Source organism: Saccostrea echinata, unplaced genomic scaffold (assembly GCF_033153115.1).
Source record: "Saccostrea echinata isolate AGI-Se365-2 ecotype Australia unplaced genomic scaffold, CSIRO_AGI_Sech_v1 ptg000008l, whole genome shotgun sequence".
In the NCBI taxonomy this organism is placed as follows: domain Eukaryota; kingdom Metazoa; phylum Mollusca; class Bivalvia; order Ostreida; family Ostreidae; genus Saccostrea; species Saccostrea echinata.
Window position 1 is genome coordinate 2,744,891 of NW_026889757.1, and position 27,424 is coordinate 2,772,314.

Genomic DNA, 27,424 nt, shown 5'->3' on the forward strand with positions numbered 1-27,424 from the left:
GCTGCATACAGTTATCTTTAAGCCATTTCAATAATACTGAAATTTCGTCTTGCAGAGTATTCTGTTCTTTTGCCAATAGGCTAGAGTAATATCATCTGCATATTATATAAAGACCCATTATTTATGAAATGTAAAATATCGTTTATAAAAAAAAATTGAAAAGTAGCGGTCCAAGAATAGAACCTTGTGACACTCCCTTTTTTATGCCAACCCTACTACTGGCAACTCCCTGAAGTTTCACTTGCTGAAAACGTTCAGACAAGTAGTTATCCAGAATAGAAACAGAATTTGGAGAGATACCATAAGCAGAGAGTTTACTTAATAGTAAATCATGTGGCAGACAATCAAAAGCCTTAGAAAGGTCCATTAAAATAGCTGCCATATGTAAATTTTGATCTAAAGCCATTTTCCAGTCTTCTAGGAGTCGCAGTAGTATGGTTTGGCATCCATGACCCAGAGAGTATTATGAAAACTATCATCAAAATAGTCATACTGACAGGTCTATAATTAGTTTTAACAGAGGGTTTTCTATTTGTAAAGTGGGATGACCTGAGCTTGTTTGAGTCTATCAGGAAAAGTAACTTTTTGTATGGATTGATTATTAAGAGCAGAAATATGTATACTCAGAGCAGGTACTCCAAATTTCAGAAGTTTAGCAGATATTGTATCTACACCAGTAGATTTTTAAATATTTAATTATTTATCAATTTAATCACTTTATCTGCATCAGTTTTCTTGAAATCAAATTTCTGAGTAGATGAAACATTTTCCGTTGTTAGCCTTCAGGTTACAATGTTTTTTATGCCCCCGAATCGAAAGATCCCGGGGGTATATTGTTGTTGTCCTGTCTATCTGTCTGTTGTCAACTTTTCCCTAGCCCATAACTATCGCTGTCAAGGGTAAGGCTTTAATATTTGACACGAATGCTCATTATGACAGGATCTTTCCTTGGGTACCACCATATATGGCCTTTTGACCTTGGAGTTTGATCCATTTTGCAAAATTTTACCAAACTTTAACCTTGGCCATAACTTTTGTACGGTTGGTGCTAGGGCTTTCATACTTCACATGTGTAATTCTTGTGACAAGACCTTCCTTTGGATACCAACAACTTTGACCCTTTGACCTTGGAGTTTGACCTACTTTTGGAAAAATTTAACCTTGGCCATAACTTTTGAACGGTTGGTGCTAGGGCTTTCATACTTCACATATGTAATCCTTGTGACAAGACCTTTCTTTGGATACCAACAACTTTGACCCTTTGACCTTGACCTTTGACCTACTTTTGGAAAACTTTAACCTTGACCATAACTTTTGAACGATTGCTGCTTTGGCTTCCATATTTCACCTGTGTATTTCTTGGGAGAAGGCCTTTCCTTTGGCATCATTAATTTTGACCTTGACCTTGATGTTTGACATACTTTTGAAGAAAAAACTTTAACCTTTTCCATATCTATTCAATGGTTGCTGCTAGGTCTTTCATATTTCACAGGTTTATTCCTCGAGACAAGACCTTACTTTGGGTATCAACATATTTGATTTGCATTTGAGAAAGTTTAACCTTTGCTACAGGTTGCCATACGGGGGCATCAGTGTTTCACAAACACATCTTGTTTTCATTAGAACAAATACCTATTTCACTTGCCACATTAGCATGAAATTCATAGAAAGTATCACTAGTTTCTTTTGGATCATTAAGAATTTTGTCATTTTCACATAAAAGGATTGTATTTTGCATTGTCTTTGATTTTTGGTTTAAAATGGTTTTATAGTTTTCCAAATCTGAACTTTTATCGTCCCCCAACACATCTTTCTTGGAAATAATTTCTTATCGATACCCTTTTCAGTCTTGTAACAAAATTTCTTTGTTTTCCTAATTCTTCCCACTTCTTATCTGTCCTACACTTCTTAAACTGTCCTACACTTATCAAACTTGTTTTCAACATTTGTTTTTTTGTAAATAGCCTTCCTTGATTCACAGTTCATATATGGTACACTATTTTTATGTTTTTGTCTTTCTTTCATGGTCCATATTTGTCAGTAATGTTCAAAATTTTGATAATTTGCATTTAAGTGTGAGGCATCATTTGCAACTGTGGGAATCTCAATATTTTGCAAGTCTAAAAATAAAAATCTTTACCAGAATTGTTAAAACTACGAGTTAATAAATATGACCGCATTTTTAATGCTGGAGATGCTAGTCTTGATAAAAGTTCCAGTAAAATTGTAACAATCACTAACTCCTGTATTAAAATCAAATCTCCAATGACCTTAATTTTTTCACAAAAGAAGTACTTTTTTCAAGCATTTTGCACATAGATTTACTAAAAGATGATTCAACAATAGACGGAGGTCTGTATACTCACACAAAAATTCATTTAGATTTACCTAATGTCACTTTCATTGTGATAGATTCCAAATACCGATCATCTAAGCCTATCCTTCTCTTGGCTGGAAAATCGGATTGTATAAATAAAACAAGCCCCTCCATGCTGTGTTCTGTCACGCCGAAACATTATATAATCACCGACTGCAAAAATTGCATCAAGAAAAGAAGAGTCTATTTTCGTTTCGCTAATAATAAGACAATCTACTACTTCATCGATTAAAATGTCTTTAATTTCATCAAATTTGTATCTTACACTGTTGATATTTGAGTGTCAGACATGCCAGAGAGTTATCTTGGTTCCGCCTCCTTGTTTCTCGCAGCTTGTGCCAGATGTCTACATCGTCCAGCTAATCGCTGTCTAAAACTGGGTCACTAGGTTTATTCAGTGTCACACACACACACACACACACACACACACATATATATATATATATATATATATATATATATATATATATATATATATATATATATAACATAAATATGTATCTCTTTGCATGTATTCTCAATCATGAATTATCTTCAAGGTCATGACCTCATGAAGCTTCCTGTTTGACTTTCATGTCACAATGCAAATGCATTTCAATGTAAAATAATATATCACAATTCAATTTGTGACGTCATAATAAAACATCACAATGTTATCTATCAAACATGCACGTGAACATCTGACCACTGTAAGTTTAATAACTATATAATTATATTCCTCCAATCGATAGGCGCAAGTCAGCAAGAAAAAAATACACCAACGCCAACTTTAAAATAATGTTTGTTTGCTCTCTCCCGACTCAGGTTGAAAAAATTTGGTCGGTCGGTAGGTGAGAATTTTTTTTCTCCGAAAATTTCAATTCCATTTTTTTATTTTTTAAATTTGTTTTCCAGAATACTTAAAAAAGTAATTGCTTCTTGGAGATTAAACGAAGTTTTGAGTCGGGCCATTTTTTGCCAGTCGGTCGGGAGAGGGCAACCAAATAAACTTTTAAAGATGGCCCAATATCTTTAGAAGAGGACACCAATAAGGATCAAAAGCAGAGATGATCGCAACACGGAGCACACCTCAATTAACAGCACTTTGTGTCGTCCGGATAAGGTGATCTACAATGTACGAAGCCGTCCCAAGGAAGTACGATGGGCCTCCTAACACAGTTCGGTGCAAGTTACAACCCCCCCCCCCCCAAAAAAAAGCTAACAGAAAAGGAAACATGCAAAAAATCCTCTGAAAATATAATTGTAAACCTTGCAAAATTGCAAGACTTTATAACACTGTGCATGATTCACAAATGTAAAAGACCAGGTGGTGTCAAGACCTCAACTGTCCAGAGAAAAGGAATGTGTGTATCTCTACTAACCACATATTACAATTAACTGTTTGTTTGATACAAATCCCTATAAAATTATACACAGAATGTAATAAGTACTAGAGTTCTGCAGCAGTATCTCTGAATGAAGGAGTCTCAATATATTTTCAAAAAATAACAGCTGTAACTATGAATTAAACAAATGTTCTCGGACTTGTAATATTGATGACTCCATTTCTTCCAGTGAAGCGAAACTTGCTAACAAAAACTTACGGAAAATTCACAATGCCAAAATACTCACAATTAACTCCTTGTCAAGTGATGCATGTACTGAAATAAGCAAAGTCGTTAAGGATTTTTTTAAAAAGCTAACACTACCAAGTACTTGCAATGTTTTGTACATAGATTACTTACCATTCAGAAAAAGTTAAAAGCACATGTGTTTCGAAACTTCTGGCAGGTTATCAACAAGAAACTGGCAACATGTATTCGTTCTCGGGTGAGACTCCAGCTTGTAAGCATTCAATAAAAAAAGAATACGGCAGACACTTTTGCACCTAAGGCATTAATGGCGGTTAAAATATTTTTGACTGTTTCAGCGGGTCTAACACTAACTGTGTAAAGATCTTCAGCAAGCCATGCTCATTTGGAATCATTCAAAACGCAGTTTTGCCACACAGAAACAACTTGGACCTTGTCGATGAAGACCGTCGAAAGCTGGAATCAGTATTCTTTGAAGATTTTAAATAAAATGTCACTTCTATATACAACCAATCAATGCGAAAGCTTCCATCATAGAGTTTTTACATAAGCACCAAAATCTATGCTCTTTAAAAGAAATTTTCATGGACTATGCCATGAAACCTGTCATTAGTCTACATTTGGAAGGGAAACCATCAGAACTCTTGGCAAAATCCCTTGGATTAAATTTTTCAAAAATGCCCCTTTCTTTCGTCTTGTGACTCGAAAGGATATACTGGCTTTGTATCATTCACAGAGAAAAAAAACTGAAGTATAAAATACGATATCTTGCAATGATCGAAAAATTAGACAAGGGTCTTTGTATTCAAATGCATGTCAAGAATTGAGTGAAATTCCCAAATTTTAAAATAAATGTCAACAAACAATAAAGTGAAAACATTCCCCGTTTTCTTCTTACCTAAGCATACAATTTTTTAAACCATCATGTCCAAAACATGTCTTATCATGCTTGCAACGATTACATAGAACGTCGATATCTCCTGGTTCAAGAGATAAATGTTTTAAATAAATACACTTTGTCTCATGACACAACTGTGAGACACGATGATTTTTATTTAAAAACTGGAATTTTTTTTTCCAAAAAATAAATGAGTCACTGAACAGTAAAAATTTGTCTTTTATGCAGGGAATGTTGCCTCGAAATGGCATAACCATCTGAGTCTGTCATTCCATACTAGATATGACAATCATTCACGACATTATATCTGGAGTTTTGAAATCAGAAACTGTCGCTCTTCTGGTTAAAAGGGAGTTTTATATATTTCAGTCATGCTAAGTACATTGATGGATTTAAAAAGAGCCATAAAAATCCAGCAGTCTGAAACAATAATATCATAATTATAAACAGTGAAACTATACTGCATCGTTTAGTATATTAAATAAAACTAAAACAACAATTTTCACTGACATAAGGTAAACAAATGAAGAGAAAATATCCTTTTTTGTCATTCCTCAAGGGAAATAAAACATTTCCGTATTTCAATCTCTGGTGTCTAGATGCAAAGAAAACAAAATTTTGAACAGTTTGGTGTATAAAAATTTAAATTTGGTTAAGAAATAGCCAAAGAATTACCAGTTTAGTATGACATGTCCATGACATTGGTCGACTCATAAAACAGGACTGTGAAAATAAATTTCAAAACTAGCAGTAGAATGAAAAACGTCATTCAGCATTTGACGTAATGAAAAATTGTACTTGCTGACAAGCTGTATTGACCATAGAACTAATGGTGTACAGTGGTGCCTCCTTAATCCGGACACCTTCGTTCCCAACAAAATCGTCCGGATAAACGAAGCGTCCGAATAAGTGATTCGTCAAAACCAGAAGTCTCTGATGAGACTGTAGCTCTACTGGTCTGTTTGTATAACAAAAGAAAAGTAGCTGTTGGATTTGAAACATTGCAACATGCAACAATAAATAGAATTATGTATCTTAATGTAGTCTACTTTTGTGACAAGTTATATTGAAATCAAATGAAAACTAGAAGTAGTAGCGTTTTGAAAGTATTTCACGGAAATTTCTATTTTTAGTACCGGTAACCATGACAACACCATTCACCCAAATAAAAAAAACAGAAATACATATTATGTATCGTAGTGTATTCTAACTGTGTGCCAAATTAGATTGAAATCAGACCAAAATTGTAGGAGGAGTAACGTTTTAAAGGAATTTCACAGAAATTTCTATTTTAAGTAACCATGGCAACACTGTTCATCGAATTCAAAAACCAATGCAATAAATTATGTATCTTAGTATAGTCTTCTTGTATGCCTAATTATATTAGAAGCAGACTAAAACTGTAGCAGGAGTAGTGTTTTAAAGGAATTTCACCGAAATTTCTATTTTTAGTAACCATGGCAACACCGTCCATTGAATTCAAAAACCGATGCACTAAATTATGCATCTTAGTGTAGTGTACTTGTGTGCCAAGTTATATTGAAATCGGACCAAAACTGTAGGAGGAGTAGCGTTTTAAAGGAATTTCACCGAAATTTCTATTTTTAGTAACCATGGCAACACCGTCCATCGAAATCAAAAACCGATGCACTAAATTATGTATCTTAGTGTAGTCTACTTGTGTGCCAAGTTATATTGAAATTGGACCAAAACTGTAGGAGGAGTAGCGTTTTAAAGGAATTTCACAGAAATTTCTATTTTTAGTAACCATGGCAACACCGTCCATCAAAATCAAAAACCGATGCTCTAAATTATGTATCTTAGTGTAGTCTACTTGTGTGCCAAGTTATATTGAAATCGGACCAAAACTGTAGGAGGAGTAGCGTTTTAAAGGAATTTCACAGAAATTTCTATTTTTAGTAACCATGGCAACACCGTCCATCGAAATCAAAAACCGATGCTCTAAATTATGTATCTTAGTGTAGTCTACTTGTGTGCCAAGTTATATTGAAATCGGACCAAAACTGTAGGAGGAGTAGCGTTTTAAAGGAATTTCACAGAAATTTCTATTTTTAGTAACCATGGCAACACCGTCCATCGAAATCAAAAACCGATGCTCTAAATTATGTATCTTAGTGTAGTCTACTTGTGTGCCAAGTTATATTGAAATTGGACCAAAACTGTAGGAGGAGTAGCGTTTTAAAGGAATTTCACCGAAATTTCTATTTTTAGTAACCATGGCAACACCGTCCATCAAAATCAAAAACCGATGCTCTAAATTATGTATCTTAGTGTAGTCTACTTGTGTGCCAAGTTATATTGAAATCGGACCAAAACTGTAGGAGGAGTAGCGTTTTAAAGGAATTTCACAGAAATTTCTATTTTTAGTAACCATGGCAACACCGTCCATCGAAATCAAAAACCGATGCTCTAAATTATGTATCTTAGTGTAGTCTACTTGTGTGCCAAGTTATATTGAAATCGGACCAAAACTGTAGGAGGAGTAGCGTTTTAAAGGAATTTCACAGAAATTTCTATTTTTAGTAACCATGGCAACACCGTCCATCGAAATCAAAAACCGATGCTCTAAATTATGTATCTTAGTGTAGTCTACTTGTGTGCCAAGTTATATTGAAATCGGACCAAAACTGTAGGAGGAGTAGCGTTTTAAAGGAATTTCACAAAAATTTCTATTTTTAGTAACCATGGCAACACCGTCCATCAAAATCAAAAACCGATGCACTAAATTATGTATCTTAGTGTAGTCTACTTGTGTGCCAAGTTATATTGAAATCGGACCAAAACTGTAGGAGGAGTAGCGTTTTAAAGGAATTTCACCGAAATTTCTATTTTTAGTAACCATGGCAACACCGTCCATCGAAATCAAAAACCGATGCACTAAATTATGTATCTTAGTGTAGTCTACTTGTGTGCCAAGTTATATTGAAATCGGACCAAAACTGTAGGAGGAGTAGCGTTTTGAAAAATTGTTTACAGACAGACGGACAGACAGACAGACAGACAGACGGACGGACGACGGACACCTTACTATCGCATAAGCTCTTCTGGTCTCTGACCAGTAGAGCTAAAAAAAAAACAACCTTCCAAAACATACACATTAAGTTATCAAGTAAGAAAAACTATTACCTGTAATACGTTTTATGTCTTTATTTTAATATTCCAACTCAAAAATAAGTATACATGCATAAAGAGGTAGAAAAAGTTTGCATATGAAGTTTATAGGATAAAACAAAATAGCACAGTACACATACATGTACTTATCACCTGCACTAAATATTTTATGAATATATGTACACATATTCACATTGAGAAAGCAGTCTGGAACTTCCTCTCCTCTGGACAGTAACATTAGGATGTCGTCGTCTGTTTGGTGATGCCCTGTTTCTTCTTCAGCGTCATTGTTCACGTACTTCTCAGCAGTCATATCTGTGGCTGATGGAAGTTGGCTGGAGTAGGAAAACGTCATCGTCATTATCTTCATTCTGGCGGCGTCGGTGGGAAAGTGGCAGGTCATCATCTTAGTGAAATTGAGGATCATGTGCTTCTGGTAGAATTCTCACATGTGATGATTTTTGTTGAAACACAATCCCAGGGCGTCCTCACCATATGTAGGGCTTGTCGCAGGTTCACGGTCTGTTCCATGCTCTCAGCACAGTCAATGTAATGGGCCACAAGCTGTTTGATGATTCCTTCATCCATGGGCTTGTCGCAGGTTCACGGTCTGTTCCTTGCTCTCAGCACAGTCAATGTAATGGGCCACAAGCTGTCGTCTGTAGTGGGATTTGATGATTCCTGCATCAATGGGTTGTATGTGTGCTGTCGTATTTGGGGCCGGGAAGGAAGTGCAGCTTTACATTCCTCAATATGAGTCACCCAGATTATGACTGGCAGCGTTGTCCACTTAAAGAATCACCTTCCTGTAAAGTTGCTGAGTCTCATTTGTTTGTCGAAGTATTTAATCCAGTCTGAACAACATCCATGTCAGCGCTGTCCGCCTCTCCTTCATGTAATTTTCTTTTGATGCTACGTCGACTCTTGAAGCGATGAAGATATTCTCTTGAGTAGTTGAAAAGCAACGGGGGCCAGCAGTTCTCTACAAGCACTTTAATTTACCTTGTCTCGGTGAAACTGGGTTTCGGAACTTCTAGTCATTTAAGCGATGAAAAAGATAAAATTATAACGTATTTGAATTTTCGTTCAACAAATGATCTTTCTTTGGTTTGAAGAATGTTTTTATTAGCCTAAAATCGCGCTTACCTTTTTAACCCGAAATTCCTTTGAAGGAATGTAAACTGAAGACGATACCACTGCTTTTCACTTCATATATAAAGAACTCGTACAATATTAGTAAGATTAATCTGAGGAGCGATCATTGTTCTTTCATTATGAACAGATATTTTCTGAACTGGACTGCTGAACATCAATGTAAATATTCAAATGTTGGAGCGAGGCGAATTCTCAAGACCAAACAGCTTCTAGGTCACTGCGTGCACAACATAGCAATACGGTGGGCCGTTCGTGTAATAAATGCAGTTCTATTTGGAAAATTCGTCTCAAATGTAAATATAAGTAATAAGCAACAACGTTTGTTTGATTGATTGTATGTTGTTTTAGTCCCATTCGAGAATTTTTCACTCATATAGAGACGTCACCATATACTGGTGAAGGGCTTCACATTTAGACCTTTACTCGGCACTCAGGGACAAACAACAATGTTAAAAAGTTCACTGGGAAATGAACTTGGTTGGTGCGTGATCAAATCTACTGAGAAGCCCTTTGGGCTTCACAGGATTTGATCACGTGACCAAGCAAGTTCATTTCCCTGTGAACTTTTTACCATTGTTTATTTCTTAAATGAAATATTACGATTTGTAGTAGAAATCGACCGTCCGGATGCGGAACGCGAAATTCCGGATTAATGGGAAAGAATAATGTGTAAAAACTCCGTTCCCAAAAAATATCGTCCGGAAGGTGAAGCGTCCGGATTATTGCCGTCTGGATTACCGCGGCGCCACTGTATTTCTTATTTTGGTGTATTTGTACTTGGTATTGCGATTTATATAAACATGTAATCAAGGAAAGAAACATTTATTCCATAGAGTTTAACTCATTTTTTTTTACTCTAAAAGCCTTTGTTTTAACCAATTATGTCACTACTAACGTATCCCTAGCTTGTACTATTGTTTCCAACAGACAGATAATTTGTTTATTTTGACTATCATTACACTGTAAAATTTTCAAGAAAGTTTTAGGATCAACACAATCATTATCATAAATTCCTGCCAATAATTCCAAATATCTATGTAAAATTTGTTGCAAAAAGAAAAAAAAACATGTCTCCCATTCACGTGCAACGTAACGAGTGCAAGATTATGGAGTGGGTAATAGTAAAGGCATGTCTTGTAGGTTCTCTACATTATCCATATGCAGTGCATTTTATCTAACTCTTATTGATCTGTGTTGTCTTCATGATAAAGGGTTCTCGAATTATAGACAAGTCATGTTTTACATAACTTGACCTTAACGAAAGGAATAGATCAAATATTTTGTGGTAGTGCATTTTATTTTAAAGTTGTTGCAGCCTGGAGTTTTGCTGTATGGGATTGAGGTGGGAGAAGTTATTCAGAATTAAAGGTTAACAAGTTAAATTGATGCAAAGCATCAAATCGGCCGCAAAAATTTGTTAATATTAGCTTTTTAAAGTATTTCCACAAGAAAGAGTCCAAAGAAAAAAATTCAAAGTAGAAAAAAGTATATGATAAATTTTATTGCCAACTGTACACTTGCTTTACTTTTCTGTGTATTAAAATTTTTTATTTATTTAAATTTTCAGTGATCAATCAAAATAAATTCATGGAAATACATATCGGACTGATAGAATAGGATTGGATAGGAAGTATTATCATCAAATTACTTCATTTAAAGACAAATGCAACAAACATCTAGAATTGTTAATTATGAATTTGTCCAAAATCTTATACGTGATAAGAAGAAAACACTTGCTGTGGCCTTCATCTCGACATTTAGATATATCGACGACGTATTGTCAATCAACAGTTGTTATTTCCATTCTTATGTCGACACGATATATCCCGGTGAGCTTGAGATAAAAGATACTACAGAGTCTGACACATCTGTTTCATATTTGGATATTTTACTTGAAAAAGACGTTAATGGTAATCTAACAACCAAGCTTTATGATAAACGTGATGACTTTAACTTTTCAATCGTTAACTTCCCTTACTTATGCAGCAATATACCTTCATCACCTGCATACGGGGTTTATATATCTCTCAGTTGATTCGATACGCAAGAGCATGCTCTACGTATGCACAATTTCTAAAACGAGGTAAATTACTGACAAACAAGTTGATGAAACAAGAATATCAACAGTCTCGTTTAAAGTCATCATTTCGTAATTTCTATGGTCGATACAATGACCTTGTCAGCAAATACAATTTATCATTGAGTCAAATGCTGACTGACGTTTTTCATACTAATTGTTAGGCCATTATTCACACACTGAATTGTCGACGGATATTTCCGTTATTTCCCGATCATGACAAGGAGATCACGGCGGGTGTGGCCGGTCGGCAGGGGATGCTCACTCCTCCATGGCACCTGATCCCACCTCTGATGTTTTGGAGGTCCGTGTTTGCTCTGCATCTATTTTGTAATGTTTAATGGACTTTTGAGCCAACTGTTCCTTATCTCCATATATTTCATTATCAATATATACTGGTCCTAGCTGACAAAGCAGATAATATATTATTTTACCAGAATAAAAAACATCAAAACGCACGACTTAATACTTTATACAACCATTCCCCATGATAAATTAAAGTCTAGGCTTTGTGACATGGCAGGGACAATTAAATGTGAACTCAGAGGATTTATTACATATTCAATATTAAAAGCAAGGAAAATTAGACAAGAAAAATTATTAAAAATGTCTAATTTAGTAAACAAAATGAAATATTATCAGTGGATCCAATAACAGTTTTGTCTTTCATGATGCTGGTCAATGGGGCCAAACTCATTGAGTACTTTTATCGGTAAATTATACACTCGGGAGGAAACCTACGCATTCTCCATCTTAAATGACTATATAATATATGCATTGAAAGAAACGCATATTTTCATTAAACATTTAAAATCAGGAGTCCTTATGAGTGGAATACCCTGTAGTATATATTATATCACAATCCAAATCAAACAATTTTGGTTAGTTATATTTAAAAAGTGCAACGTTATCGTGGATAAACTACGGAAAAGCCACCACCTAATTTTGGAAAGTTTGGCATTTGATTGGATTTATGGAGAAACCAAAACCGTGCCAAGGAGAGGATGACCACTACACAGTAATTTTGGGATTTACAATTTAATAACAATTATAAGCTAATTAAATTACGATCAGTCTCGGTGATATTTATTCGTACCACATTATATTTTGATAACGACATGTTGTATTAATTGTCCTTCAGACATTTGTTAAGACTTTGAATATCTAATTTTACACTTACGGGTTTTTGGCAAATATAGATTGCTGAAAATTGCACAGAGAAGACTCCATTTATTACAACCTTGGGGCTTTTCTAATTTTTTTAATTACTTAATGCCCGTCTATATTCGAGCGACCGATGGAGAAAATATTGAAAAGTCTACAGTGGAGTAAATGTGTAAGTCTACATGGTTGACAATTTCACACAGTTGAACTTTTGAAGGCCTTCTCCCCTTAACCAATATTTTCACAAGACTTTAAGAAGACAATTTAACGTAGCTACGGATAGCGATCACGTGGCATTATATGTGAATTCTAAATTAAAAATTTTTTCGGTCCGCTTATTCCGGAAATGTGCCTTTTTCAATATGGCGGACTGCAGTTGTACACAACGTGTTCCGAGAAAGTTACAAAAAAAAATCTCAGTAGTAAAGGTAGATCAAGTAAATTAGAGCGAATGAGAAAATAAAACATGTCTAAATACAGGACAACAATAGAACTTTTTAAATGAAAGAGAACATTTGTATGTCGCAAACGACTTACACCCTATTCAAAATATTCCAAAACAGACGACACAGCTGATGTTGATCATATAATGACATCAAATGGAATGAAGGGTTGTTGAGCTGAAAAACTTGGCAAGCGAAATTATATACTTACAGCCACAGAGTAAAGACAATCGTTTACATTTTCCCAACACATAAAACATTGTTGATCGTGGACTCGATACTTTATTATATCAAAATATTAGGCCTAAATGTGACTGATAGTACTATACTATTTGTGGATTTACCACTTTTTCCACGGGAAAGAGATCAATAGAGAGGTCTTTGATATCAACTCAAAAGTAGCACTTGGTAAGTCAAAATAATTGCACGTTTTAACACATGATTTACATTGTATATTGATGTACAATTTTAACTTTAATTGTCATAACTGTAATTCATCATGATTAAAACTTCTCCTTTGTAAGGTTGTTAACTGCATGTAGGGCAAAAATGGGGAGGGGGGCAAATTTTTAGGATATTTACTTGCCAGTGAAGGACAGATTATTTTTATTTCCAAGATGATTGGAGATAGATTACCCCCCTCCACCTATTGGTTCCACCACATCAAAGAAAAAAAGATATGTCAGCCTCTATTGTGCAACCAGGCTAAGGAGTCTTGTTGAATAGCTAGAGACAAAGAATGCTAAAGCGGATCAATTGGAATGCAGTTTTGATGCTGGATAGCAAATCAGCAAATTGCTGTCAGTTGATATTGGTAATGTCATCATTTGAAATTTGTTATGCCAAATTTAATAAGTGTAGAAAATTGGCAATTTATGAGATGTAAACTACTAAAAGTTACATATATATATATGTTTACTGAAATTCTACATTAGGGATATAGACATTTTGGGGGATACATTTTGATGTGGATTGATAATATTGTTAAATTTTATATTTTATATTTATTATTTTTATAAATTTTATATTTCAGATAAATTCATCAAGTACGGTGTATAAGATGGATGAATGTGAGGTCCAGACCATTCATGCTGATAAAGGTTCAACTATTGCAGCTCGACTAAAGAATGACTTTCCATCTCAGACTCTTCCAAAAGAGCAGGACAAGAATCACTTGAAGAAACTGACCTATTACAGACAACTTTTGTTGTCATTTTTTTGTAATATTATCCCTTGTTTGAGTGTTACATCTGGTGTGGTAATAGATAGCTTCACATATTGTCTTTTTTTCATGTATAATCTACTAATCATGCATAATCCACTGTTCACGTGTTATGTCGGGTTCAGTATTAGGCCGCTCAACATAGAGACTATTCTTTATTATGCATAATCTTCGTCAGGTTTGTTAATAAGCTGCTCCACATATTCATGTAAACTCTCCATTTTCATTTTTCATATAAAATGTTGTGTGAAGTGTCATGTCAGGTGCAGTAATGGGCTGTTCTTTTGGCCGCAACCACACCGCGCCATCGGACTCTGTTTTGGGCTATGTTTTTAATTGGGGCTGCTGAGTACGGCTATACTTTATAGAGACTTGCGAGTCGCGCATTTCGAATTCGAGAAATACCAATGTCGTTACGAAAGAGTATTATTGTCGAACAATATGTAAATGGTCTCAGCAGTCAGTAATTAAGACATGTTCATTTACACACCCTATAACATTAGATAGTGCAATCTCTTTGGCCCTTTAATTCGGAGCATTTGAAGGAATACAGAATATTCCTCAAAAACCGGGAGATACAGAAATGCATCCTGTAAGAGCCATAAAGTCAAATAACGATTTTAGCAAATCTGAAAGTCGAATCGCCGAAATAGAAAAGTTACTGAACAATTTGCAAAAATCGGTTTATACTTTGGCTGAAAAAGACAATTCCCATACCAAACGCTCTAATCAGGGCAATGAAAACAACGCACAGTTTTACAATTGCAATCAAACAGGACACATTTCTAAACCTTTGAGGAAGTACGTCCTACTCCTGTGCTGTATTTTTTCTGTAACGGTCTTTGTCGTAGGCGTAACGACATGAAGGTTCACCTTAAAAATTGTCACCATGTGGACCAGTTGTCCTTAGAGAATGTTCTCTGCAAGTGTCAGAAAGTAGCCAGGCCCAATAAGAGTTAAATAAACCCTGGATTCTTGCCGACTTTTGGCCAATCCAGTGACCTCTGGACCTCCTCCTTCATCTGCGAACAAGTCATCCGAAGTCTCTTTGTTCCATCTCTTGATCTTAATCCTCCAGCTGATGACCATGTTCCTGATCCTTCGTTTGAGGATTCTTGCGGTCCATGTTCTCCTAGGTAGCATCTCCTGACACTGGAGGAGTAACAGTCACGGGGCCGCCCTGCAGTTGTGTTACCCCTGGACGTCTTAACCCAGGATTTCCCATCATTCCAATTTCCGGCAGTGCCAGAGACCAAGGAAGATTTCAGCAGTTTAGCCACCTGCAGTGGCTGGACACGCTTTCCCTCTCTGTCCAACAGCAAAGGAAAGCTACGGAATTCCAGTATATTGCGTCTTCATCACCCGCGCTGTTGGCTGAGAGGGAAAAGCGAAGGAAGCTTGAAGCGGAGAACTTTCCTCTTTGGAAGGAACTTCTGGAGCTGAAGTCTGTGAGCCTTCTTTTTCCTGAATCTTGATTCTGTGCGTGTACTTGATGTTATAAAACAGAATTGTGTTAAAATGATTTATATATACTGAGAGACTTTAACTGTTTTGAATTATCAGATACTACTGGCAGATATCATACATGTAAATATGGCATTGTTTGTTATGTTCATATTTATTCATCATATTTATTTATATAACTTAATATTTCTATGACTACTTGTATGTATATATATATGATATAGAAATGTAACCTATTATTATGTCTAGTGTATGCATTGCAGTACTGCTCCATGTAAGAGTCAGGCAGGTTCCATGCAGGGATAACACACAATTTTTGAATCTGTTTTTTTTCTTCTCAGTTGTCATTCATATTAAACCTCTTTAAATATTTGAATAAGAAAAAGTTCATTTCTTTTGTATATTTGTGTATAGTATATTGATGGATTTGGTTGAATTCCTATATAATATCACTAAAATTCATCCTTTTTGTATCAATGAAACACAGAAAAACATTCTAAGATATAGTTTTCCATAAAAATATTTTCATCTTGGTATATGCTTTTATATAAAATTCTTGATTTTCTGTGTTTTCTACATGCTAAGAAATATACAGCTTCCAAAGTTAAGCCCCTTCCTCCCATTTTAACTATAAGAGTTATCTCCTATTTCCCATAATGCAGCAGGGCATCAGTAATGGCAGCCCTCCATTGGAAAATGTTCCATCAGTGTTTATACTTCAAGTTGTTGTTCTTTTTCACCTCTGCATCCATCAGAAATAAATTTGATTAGATTAAAAGACTGCAAGAGAGGCATTGTATCACATCTGTTGAAAAATGGGATTCGATCTGGCGTGAAAGGAGAGGCTGATGTGTTCAGTGAAGCAGACCTAATATGCAAGCGCGTGGGACTCTTCACTATTGAGGAAGCATTTACGGTATGTCCCTATCACAGAGACTTTCTTGGTGTACATTGGCGTCCCAAGACATCTTGTCAGTATCCTGACCACCAGGGAAATGCCAAGCCATATCGGAGTTTCAACTCTCTTATGTCTAAGCGGATGGTTTCCGAGTTTGGTACTTTAGTGCCTATAGGTTCTGGTAAGTTAATTTATATTCTCTTAGAAAATTTGAATTGTAACTTAATCTGAATTAAAGAATGACACACGCTATCACAGTTTAAAGCTGAACATGATTCGTAAAAGCAATGTGTCCGCCATTTTTGTTCGGATTCTCGCTATATCTGAGGACCCCTATATAAAGGGCCTGACTTGGACACTGTTCAGTATAATCAGTCGACACCGGTGTAGACGGACGTATGCTATACAGCACTCGATAGCGACAAAAATAACTGTAATACCTCGTCTAATGCAGGAAAGTAAGATACAAAAGAAACTTACAATTATAGTTGTACAGGCCAGTGCAGTATACAAACAAACACAGATACAATAAAATGTAAACAAAGGTAATGCAAGATAACCAGCACGAACACGGGTCGCCATTCCACGCCAATACCCGTGACAATAAAGCAGTCAGGTGTAACGAATGCGAAGAGTATACCCTCGTGTTGATGTATCGTAGATATAATATCGAAAATGGCGTATGCCTATTTACGAGTCGTGTTCAGCTTTAATATCATGTGAAGGTTGTTTCCATGAGACAAGGGGGGGGGGGGGGGGTATGTGTCATGCAGTGTTTTTACTATAAATTCCCATATTTTAGTTTCTGATTCAATGATGCAGTGGTCAAAGATTTTTTTCTAAGGATGCTAAATGAAAAATTATTTATTTTTTGTTGAGGTATTTATTAAATGAGATAATATATCAGAAATCAGGGTTGTCAAATTCCATGTTTAAAACAATTACACAACAAAGTGTATTAAATTAATGTTTACAAGTGTTACAAATACATTCTTTTAAATAAATGACTATATACATGTAGATATGAATGTAGACAAATTGGTTGTCAATGATTTGATCAGCTCATGATGAGAATATTTACATGTCGAAAGCATTTTAGACCAAACTTAATACATGTAGTCCCATGTGCTACATGTTCAAAATGTATATAACAGTATATATAAACATTAAAATAATCATTGAAGTTGATTGCATGTTTAAAAAAAATAGCAATGATAAATCTTTTATACAAAAATGACTTCTACACATAGATTTATTTATCATTATTTAAAACTTGAGTATATAGAGATACATGCACTTAAAAACCTCTGTAAATTTCAATACTTCCCTTTTTAATTTTTAGGAATATGCAGAAAATGTCATGGAGATTATTTGAATCTTCCTTCATCAATAGGCATGATAGGAGAGGTAATGAATGCGGTCTTATTTTTCAAGAGGTCTTTCACATCTAGGAATGATTTACCTGTGCCTACTTGTGTATTTTCATTTATATTAATGATTAAGCAACCTCCTCCTTGTTGTATGAAATAAGTTGCTACATCCATAGTTGCATGGTTGTGATAGCAACCACACTACTTGAAATTATATTTAAAATTAACTAAATAGAACCAGTAAAAATTACTTGAAAATAAGATTTTTTAAAGAATTACTTATATCATGAGTAATATTCTTAGTAAACAACACAGCAAAATAATGAAAATATTTAGGATTATTTTCAAAATAGTCTTTCAACAAATATATAATTCCTTTGATATGATTTTATTTTTATAATATTTCCATTATTTCTATAATCCTCATAGGCTCAGGCTGAAACAGATATTGAAGCATGGAGTTGTCGACTCCGGACAAAAAAGACAGAGACTGTTATATATGAAGTAAGTGTTGAACAATTTGAATATCATATGAAAGCCAGAAATCTGAAGAAATATTGTACTTTTGCATCTGTAAAAAGTAAAAACATTTAGTTTAAGGAAAATCAAGTCTGGGAGAAAAAATATTTCAGCTCTTGTCTTTTGAAAAGCAAGATGATCATAATGTGGTAACGCCTATTACTCAGTTTATTTATCTTTTAAAAAATTATCATTTAATACTTAAGTGTTTATACTCTAAATTAATTGTTTGATTGATAACAGCCAGGTATGATTAGACTACCATCATGCATAGGGGTATCAAGTTTTAGCATACAATTTTTATAGTGGAAAATATCATTAAGTTTTTCTTCTTTGAAACAGTACTGTAAACATAAACTAGAATATGAAAAGTATAGCCATACATTTACATTATTTTGAAAGAGCTAGAGGCATCTTTTAAAACTATAAATATCATGACAATGAAAACCCAGCCTACTCCATACCAGGGACAACAATTTGAAGAGGTCAGTGTTTTATACCCAATGGGCTATGTAGCTCCTATGTCAAACAAATATCACAGAACTGAAACTTTGTCTTCAAAATACTTAGATAATATGTTCAAATACATATACTTTGTTATAGTAGTATGTAAAATTTATATGATATGTTTAATTTTGTAACATAGTGATAGTCAAAGCAGTGCAGTTTGTAGTCAAGGTTCTAATTGGAGTCAGGAAGAGGAAGCTCTACCCCTTCATGAAATTCAGTTGACTGATGTGAACACAGCTATTAACATCCTAAGCCAGGGTCAAATTAGTCCATTGCGATCAAGACTCAAGCAGACTTGATGGATACTAAAGAACGAACTTTAAGGTGAACGAATCACTTCAATTTATGAAATTCTGATTACTGTTTTCATGCATGAACAGTGAATTTAATATATAAGTTCTTTCAAAAAACTTGCATGAGGAAGCATCCTTACTATAACCACCCTTCCAACAATGTTGATGGTATACAGAAAAATCACCTTGTCTGTGTGTCAGTATCTGCAATATTGACTGTATAACTTTGTAATATAAATCACTGGCAGCTTGTACTTAATACAAATGATTATGACCCGAGGGTGTGTTGTGACCTTGACTCAAGATAATTCTTGCAAATTCAAGGTCACTGACAAAAAAGTATAAAATTCTTGTTCAATCTACAACTTCTTTATAGAGAACATTGATATTTTATACATTTAACAAAGATTGTTTATGACCTGGACATGTGTCAAGAACTTGAACCAAGGTCATCTGATCAAGTTCAAGGTCATTCAATTCCTGTTTTCACCATATCTTGTATAAATGGAGAACATTAGAGGGGTATCTTTTCAAAAATATTGCATATAGGGGGAATTAGTTTGTGAGCTCACTCAGACCTCTAGTTTCATATTTGTTCAAAGTTATGCTCAGGTGATACTGTGACCCAAAGGCCTCATGCTTTGGACTACCTCATGTCACATTCAGTAGGTGTTTACTTTTTTAACAGCAGAAGAAAGAGTATCTTAAATATATCTTTCTAAATTTTAGATACTACAAAAGGAAAGCACTGGAGACTTGTACAGCTCTACTAGATGCAATTGCTCCTCATCAAGGAGAGCGACTTAAGAAGATAGCATTACCAAATTCAGAAGCTACTGATGATGACCTTTTCCATGTTGTTGGCGAAATGTACCACAATATCAAGGATGCAAATGTGAAATGTCAACTTTTGTCTCTGGTAGTAAACAGATGTTCAAAGACTGAACTGTTGACAAAATTTCCAGAGGTTACAAAACATCAGATAGATAAAGCTAGGAGACATGCTTTCGTAAATGGTCCTGGATCAGGTGTTCAGCAAACAGTATCTTCTCAACACAGACAGAGAATCAATTTTGCAAAGTTACAGCATGCAGTAGACTTTTTCAGTGATCCATCATTCAACCAGATTTCATCATACACTACAAGGAACCTAAAGCTAGATTCTGGAGACATTTTAGTAATTCCTGATGTAGTTAGGACTATGATCCATTCAAATTTGATCAAACTTTACAACACATACTGCGCCAGTAATAACTTTGAGCCTCTTAGTGAGTCAACTCTATATGAAGTCCTAAATGCATGTAGTGCATCAAAACGGAAGTGCCTGAAAGGACTTGATAACATTGCTGTTGGTGGATCTTCTGCTTTTGACAGTCTGAGTAGCTTAGTTGATAAACTTGATGAACCTCAACAATGGAAAAAAGAAATGAAGGAAAAGCTGTTCAATGCTCGACTGTACTTAAAGACTGACTACAAACTCCACATTAAGCGAGAAGATGAATGTGCTTTCCACTGCTTACAATATGCACTGAGTGACCCCAAATCAAGCCATCTTAGTGTTTCATGTGACCATGAGCATACTAAGATCTGCAGCAGGTGTAACATATTTGGTGAAGCTGCCACAGAGATCCACAAGGTCATCATAAAGACTCCATCAGAAGAGCAAGAGGTACTATTGCAAGATTTGGAAATGTCCGTAACACAGGTAGAGGACTGGAGATCTCATATTATAAGAACTGTGAATCAAGATGATGGAAGAGTAGACATTCTGCATGACTTGAAGAACAACGAAGTTTTGGTGATTCTAGACTGGGCGATGAAATATTTGCCACAGATGTATCGTGAGAAAATGAAAGACTTCTTTGGACAGAAAGGTGTACACTGGCATGTATGTGTTGCAGTTTTCAAGGAACAAAATGGAAGTTTAGTGGTAAGTTAATATATAAATAATATACAGTTCAACTACAGTTTCTCGGAAGTTGATTTCTTGAATATCATGGATATCTCAAAGTAATTCAATCAAATCCCTCTTAGATTACTTATTATTCAAGTATTTTTATCCTTGATACATGCATCATCTCAAAGATTTTCTGTAGTCCCAAGGAGTTCAATATAAGAACATTTGACTGTACACATATAAAAATTTATTATGGGGTATAGATCTATCAATTGTTTGTTGTATTATGCATACTCCATGTGTATAGCATGTGAAAGTTTTGGTATTTAAAATTAGAAATAAAATGAAGTTGCTTTACAGTGTGTGAACATATGCCTCAAGCAATTTTTACTCTTTTGTAGCACAAGACTTTTACTCACATAATGGATTATGTGAAACAGGACTTCTTTGCTGTTCTTTCATTACTAGAACATACACTAGTAACTATTAAAGAACAGCTGCCACACATTACAGAAGCTTACCTTAGATCAGACAACGCGGGGTGCTACCATTGTGGGCAGATATGGCTCTCCATACCATCATTGTCAGAAAGAACAGGTAATCTTTGTCAATTATGCACAATGCATACCTTGTAAGCATCTGAAATTGTTGATGCTTTGGAATTTGTTTTCTCTTTAATAAATGGGTTTTCTTTGTCTAGAACATTATCATAAATTATACTTCTTAAGGGATTGATTTGCTCATTCTCCTCATCTACATTCTGTTTTTATGGTATTCATAATATATGCATAAAAATGTTTTTCTGAATTTTTTTTATTTCAATTGAAACAAAGTTTGAATTTCCATTAGGTAGCTATGTTGCGTCTGTTTGAAAATTATGCTAGCAAAAGTAAAAATGCTCTTGAAAAAAAGCTTCCTTGAGAATATATGTATGCTGTAGTGAAAAATATGTTTTCATCAAATGAAAATACTATTGTATGTATTCTCAATTTTTCAGGAATTACTGTGAAGCGTTTCGACTACAGTGAAGCACAGAGTGGAAAAAGTTACTGTGATGCAAAAATTGCTCACATGAGATCAAAGATGAGGATCTTTTCTTCAGAGGGCCATAATATATGTACAGCTATCCAGATGAAGGAGGCAATTGAGAGTGGTGCAGGAGTCAAGGGAACGTGCATTGCTGTTGTTGATGTTGATGTCACTAAGCAAACACTCACAAAGCATTCTTGGAAGGGAGTAAGCTTCATATCAAACATAGAATTCACAGCAGCAGGATTAAGAACATGGAAAGCATACAGAATTGGAGAGGGGTGCTTCAAAGATACGGAAAGTCTTCAGAAACTAGGTCAAGCGCAATCTACTACCAGTTTAAAGATCATAAGTGACTTCAACCACTCTGAAGAACATGACCAAATTCATCTTAAGACACCAGAGAATCAACCAGGATCACATGATGATCAATCTGTTACCTTATCAAATGATGATGATGATTGTGTTGATGATGAACCTTCTGGAATGAACTCTAAGTTATTCTTTTGTCCTGAATATGGATGTTTAAAGTCATATCAGACTTTTGAGAAGCTGAATGAGCATCTACTCACTGGAAATCATGTGTTTAAAAAATTGTCAGAATCTTCAGGTGACAAAGCAAAGAAACTGTGGGCAGAAAAATGTGACAGTGTTGGCAGCTACCCGCCCTAGAGTTGAACAGGAGTCAGGAGCTTCAGACAGTGTAGATTTGCCAGGTCTAGGATGGGCTTTGAAGAAAGAAAAAAGATACTGCAGATTCTCTCAAAAAGTGAAGAATTTCTTGACCGATTTATTCAAGAAAGGAGAAAAAAGTGGTAGAAAGGAGAATCCCACAGCTGTTGCTCTGGAAATGCGAACTATGATGGAAGAAGGAAGTTTTCTCCTTGTGAATGGTTACAGCCAAGTCAGAATTCCTAAATTTTTTTTCTCGACTTGCAATAAATTCCAACCAATCAAATGTACTTTGTGTGGACACATGTGAGTTAGTTTCAAGTGACAGTGATTTGTTAGCTGTTTTAGGTGAACTTCAAAATGAGGAAGTTTTTCAAAGCATCAGTGATTGACATAAACAGATTACAGGTAGTCCACTCCAGTATTTCTGCATTTTGAATACTACTTATTAAGACAGGCAGATAAGATCTTCTGGCAATCTTAGAAATGCAATGTATTTGATTTTATGTTTGCAGTGTTATTGTTATTTGAGCTTTTGCAATGATATTTTGATGCATCACTATAGCTATTGCCAATTTTTAAAGCATGAAGTGTTTCTCTTGTCCATATTCTGCCTAGCTGTTTTTCTGTCCATCAAATGCACATTTTGTTTAGCTCATTTTTTAGGAAACTATTGAAAGTATTTTTATCATACTTCTTCTGCTGATACATATTGGTGAGTGCTATTAACTGCATTAAAATTGTTTGACCTTAACCTTCCTATGACCTTGACATTGCCATCATTTTACTTTGCATTTATCTCATTTTCAAAGAAACTATTCAAGGTATTTTTATATAGACATATATACAGATGCATATTGGTGAGAAATATTCAACTTTATAAAAACATAAAATCTGACCTTATATTTTTAAATTTTGCATATAAATCAGTTTTAACAAAACTGTTTAAGGTAATTTTATCTAAACACGTGCATTGATACATATTTGTGACAACTTGTATCAGCTGTGTCAATCTTTTTTTTATGTTGATCTTCCATATGACCTTTTACTTTACTTACACTGTTTAAAACTCAGTTTTAAAGAAACCATCCAAGGTATTTTATTCAATTTAATTCACTAATACATATCAACTGTGTCATAATTTTCTAATATTAACCTTCCCTGTGACCTTGACCTCACTGTCCTCATTTTTCCTTTTTCCTAATCTTTAAGAAAAAGCAATGTAGATTCCTTTTTATTTCATATAATTAGCGATTACTGGATGTTCTATGGACATATTTCTAGTTATATGCAATCATAACTCCTCCTGAGTTAAGAAAAATCCCCTTGTTTAGCTCATCTGATTTGAAAGCTCAGCAATGCTTTTCTGATCATTTTTTTTTTTTTGGCATGTCATCTCTATATCATGTAAATATGCAAAGATTCCTTAGTTTTGTTGATTCATTTTTGTTTAATTCAAATTGTAGATCCTGCAGTTAGGTGGGGCTAAAATTGAAATGTTAAAAATAAATCTGGATTTTACATCACAATGTTACAAATGCACTGGACTTTGGTTTGTCTTGATGTTTGTTTTAATCTTCAACAATTGTTAACATGGCAACCTGAAATTTCACTTATGATTTTACATTTTATTTTTCAATAATTTGTATAATTTCTTTCTACATTAAATGGAATCATCAATCAAAAAAAAAAATGTTTTAATGGAATAGTACATCAGATGCATAGTGTTTGATTTCAGGAATTTTTGAAATATGTTAAAAAACGCTTTTTTTCGAATTGTTCAATTTATTTAAAAAATGGAAAACGCAGAATTTTTATTTGATAATTCACATCTCTTGAGGATACAGTTTCTGAATTCATAAATGAATTTATGCAACCTGTATGTTTTTTCATGAAGTATAACTTTGAAATAATCAAAATTTAGGTTTTTTATTGAATTTCTCCACTGGGCTATTTATAGATTTCAAGATTCAGTTAACTGAAAAATATTTAAAAAAATAAAACTTGATTTGTTAGAACTAGTAGACTTTATATTATAGTTTCAGATAGTAACAAGACTTTTTGGATAGAAATTGCTGTTTGTGATGCACTTTTATATTAAAATACACAAAAATTGTAATTTTTTATGCATAATTGTTCCTTGTTTCATGCAACAATGATATTCAGTTGGTTACCATAGCAACAATGACCAATGAAAAAAATGTTTTGTTTAAAGCTCAAGTCTGTGAACATACATTACATATAAATCATCAGATATATTTTTCATGCATTTGTTTTCACTGAATATTGTGTTAATTAATGATTGCCAAAAAATGTGCAGGTTGTCATATTTTTTAAAAGATGTTAGACTTCAATAAACAGACTGAAGTGTATCATAACTGTATGTCGGCATAAAAAAGTAGCTAGTAAAAATTCACAATTTTGATACTGAAAATTCCAAAACAATTGTTACTTTTTAAATATGATTGTATTGTGAATATCCGGGAAACCATTTTACCTATGAAGTAAATAAAGAAAACGCGTAAATGAAGATATAATTATAAGAGAGTTGATGCCTTAAGCAAACATTTTTAAAGATTAAATAATTGATTAAATAAATAAAATATTTTACTTTTTAATTCTTTTAGTGAACAATATTTTTCATTTCACCTATTGAAAAGCTTTCTTCCAAAAGATATCTTTCCATTGGGTATGAATTTTAATGAATAACAATTTTTGCAAAAATCTATGACATCACAGGAGGGTGGAAATGCCTTAATAGGTAAAAATCTTCCACCAATCCCTAGAGGAACAAGGTTCACTAAAAGCCTTTTTCGGCCGTGAATTTCTGAAAAACTGAAACTGCTTAGTTTTAGTTGACAATGCATTAAATTTCATTTAGACCTTTGGCGATTGCATATCTACCAAAAATGACGTAATTTACTGGCCAGTCAATACATTATGACGTCATGAAACGCGTCATTTTCCTCATATCCTGAACAATTCTACAAAAACAGTCAATTTTTAAAGCTATTTTTTTATATTTAATATAGAGCGCAATGTCTGAACTAAAATGTGCAATTATTTACTGATAGAACCGTTTCTGAGGATTACAAAACATGTTTTATTTTTTTAGATCAGAGGGTGCGCACATATTATTTTTCTTCTCTGAAAGCACTTAAATACACCTGTTTTCCTTAAAATTCAAGAACATTGCAATTCCATAAAGCTTGTTTTCCAAGACCTGGACTTTAAGGAGAAAAATTTTAATACGAAATGAAAGCACTGAGTCTCTACTTTATCTTGATGTTTGAAATGGAACATAAGGTGTTTGTCAATAAATTGGTATATCTACAGGGCCATTTTATGCATAAAGTGAACCTTTTTTTTATTTCAAAGAGTGACATATCAAGTTACATAATGAAATTTTTCTCACATTCTCTCACACATTCACACTTCCCCTCTGTAGTTTTAACAAGAATGAAATAATAAACAAGAGGCCCAAGGGCCTTAACGGTCACCTGAGTATGATACAACAATTTAAAGGATGCATAGAGTATAATATGAACTGAAAGGTGAAACTTTGTTGCCAAAAAGCAAGAAAAATAGGGTGATCATGATCAACAAAATAATTGGTCTTAATATTCATTAACAGTTTATAAATTATGTTCTATAAATCTGATCCCCATTTATCACTATCACCATATAGTATATTAACAAATTATCAATGCTTCTGTACTATTTTAATCCTTTGTTGAAATTTCTTACATTGGCCTCTCTTGGTCTTTGATGAACATTTAATAAGACAAGTTATTTTTGTCTCATTTTTATTTATCTACTACTTACAAGTCTATCTGATCATTAAAACTATGAAAGTACTTTTTGTATTATACAATAAAAGTTTTTGCATAATTATCTTATTCTATTTACCTTTCAAGTACATTATTTACAGTGATAAATTATCAAAAGTAAATGGCAAAGGGGAATAACTCTCTCAGTAGAATACAAAATAGTAGAGCCCTGGCCAGGACCAGAACACTTGACCAAATGGTCCAGATGTTCAAAAATCTGGTAAAAATAATCTTCCTTATTAAAACTTTTACTCTTTTTGCCTCTGATATGCCCAGGTGCGGAGAAGATTTTTAAAAAAATAATGCATTTTTACTACAGATTCACTATATTATCAATAGAGCCCCCCCCCCCCCCCCCCCAACATCAGAGCTTCTGACCCTGGGACCATAAGTTTGCTCATCATAACTAATCACTTTGTTTATCTGCTTAACACCAAGGAGCAAACAGGATTATTTAATAGAATTAATGCATTTTTACTATATTATCAAAAGCCCCACCCTCACACCAGCACATCTGACCCAGGGGTCATGAAATTCACTACTCTGGAAGAAGCACTCTTGCTCATCATAACTATACACTTAGCTTCATTGCTTTTTTAAACCAGAAGCAGAAAGGAATATTTTCAAATAAATTTTGCTTTTTCACTTTATAATCAATAGAAGAGAAGAAGACTTTCAAAGAAATAATTCACCTTCACTACGGGATCTATATAGCCCCGCCCTAGCACCAGAACTCCTGTCCCTGGGGCCATGAATTTCACAATTTTGGAAGAGGCATCATTGCTTATCATAACAATGTACTTAGTTTGTTTGAATAATACCCAGGGGCAGAGAAAAAGATTTTTAAAGAATTAAAACATTTTCACATTAAATCAATAGAGCCCCGCTCTAACACCAGAACCC

At 34.2% G+C, this 27,424-nt stretch overlaps 1 protein-coding gene and 1 pseudogene across 1 annotated transcript; both read left to right on the top strand.

Annotated features, from left to right (window-relative positions):
- Positions 1–8,731: 8,731 nt before the first annotated feature.
- LOC133181098 (uncharacterized) lies at positions 8,732–19,128 on the top strand (annotated as a pseudogene).
- Positions 19,129–19,842: 714 nt separating this feature from the next.
- LOC133181099 (uncharacterized) lies at positions 19,843–22,691 on the top strand. The gene is made up of 3 exons (XM_061315643.1): positions 19,843–21,023; positions 21,392–21,587; positions 21,988–22,691. The coding sequence occupies exons 1-3, from the start codon at positions 19,962–19,964 to the stop codon at positions 22,689–22,691; spliced, it is 1,962 nt and encodes a 653-aa protein (XP_061171627.1). The 5' UTR covers positions 19,843–19,961.
- Positions 22,692–27,424: the final 4,733 nt, after the last annotated feature.

What these genes read in the sequence shown, in the direction of transcription:
- LOC133181099 (XM_061315643.1), top strand. Translation starts at nt 19,962, where the DNA reads ATGTACCACAATATCAAGGATGCAAATGTGAAATGTCAACTTTTGTCT. An exon ending in AACAAAATGGAAGTTTAGTG is followed by an intron (nt 21,024 to 21,391) that starts GTAAGTTAATAT and finishes ACTCTTTTGTAG; the next exon opens with CACAAGACTTTTACTCACAT. An exon ending in ATCATTGTCAGAAAGAACAG is followed by an intron (nt 21,588 to 21,987) that starts GTAATCTTTGTC and finishes TCAATTTTTCAG; the next exon opens with GAATTACTGTGAAGCGTTTC.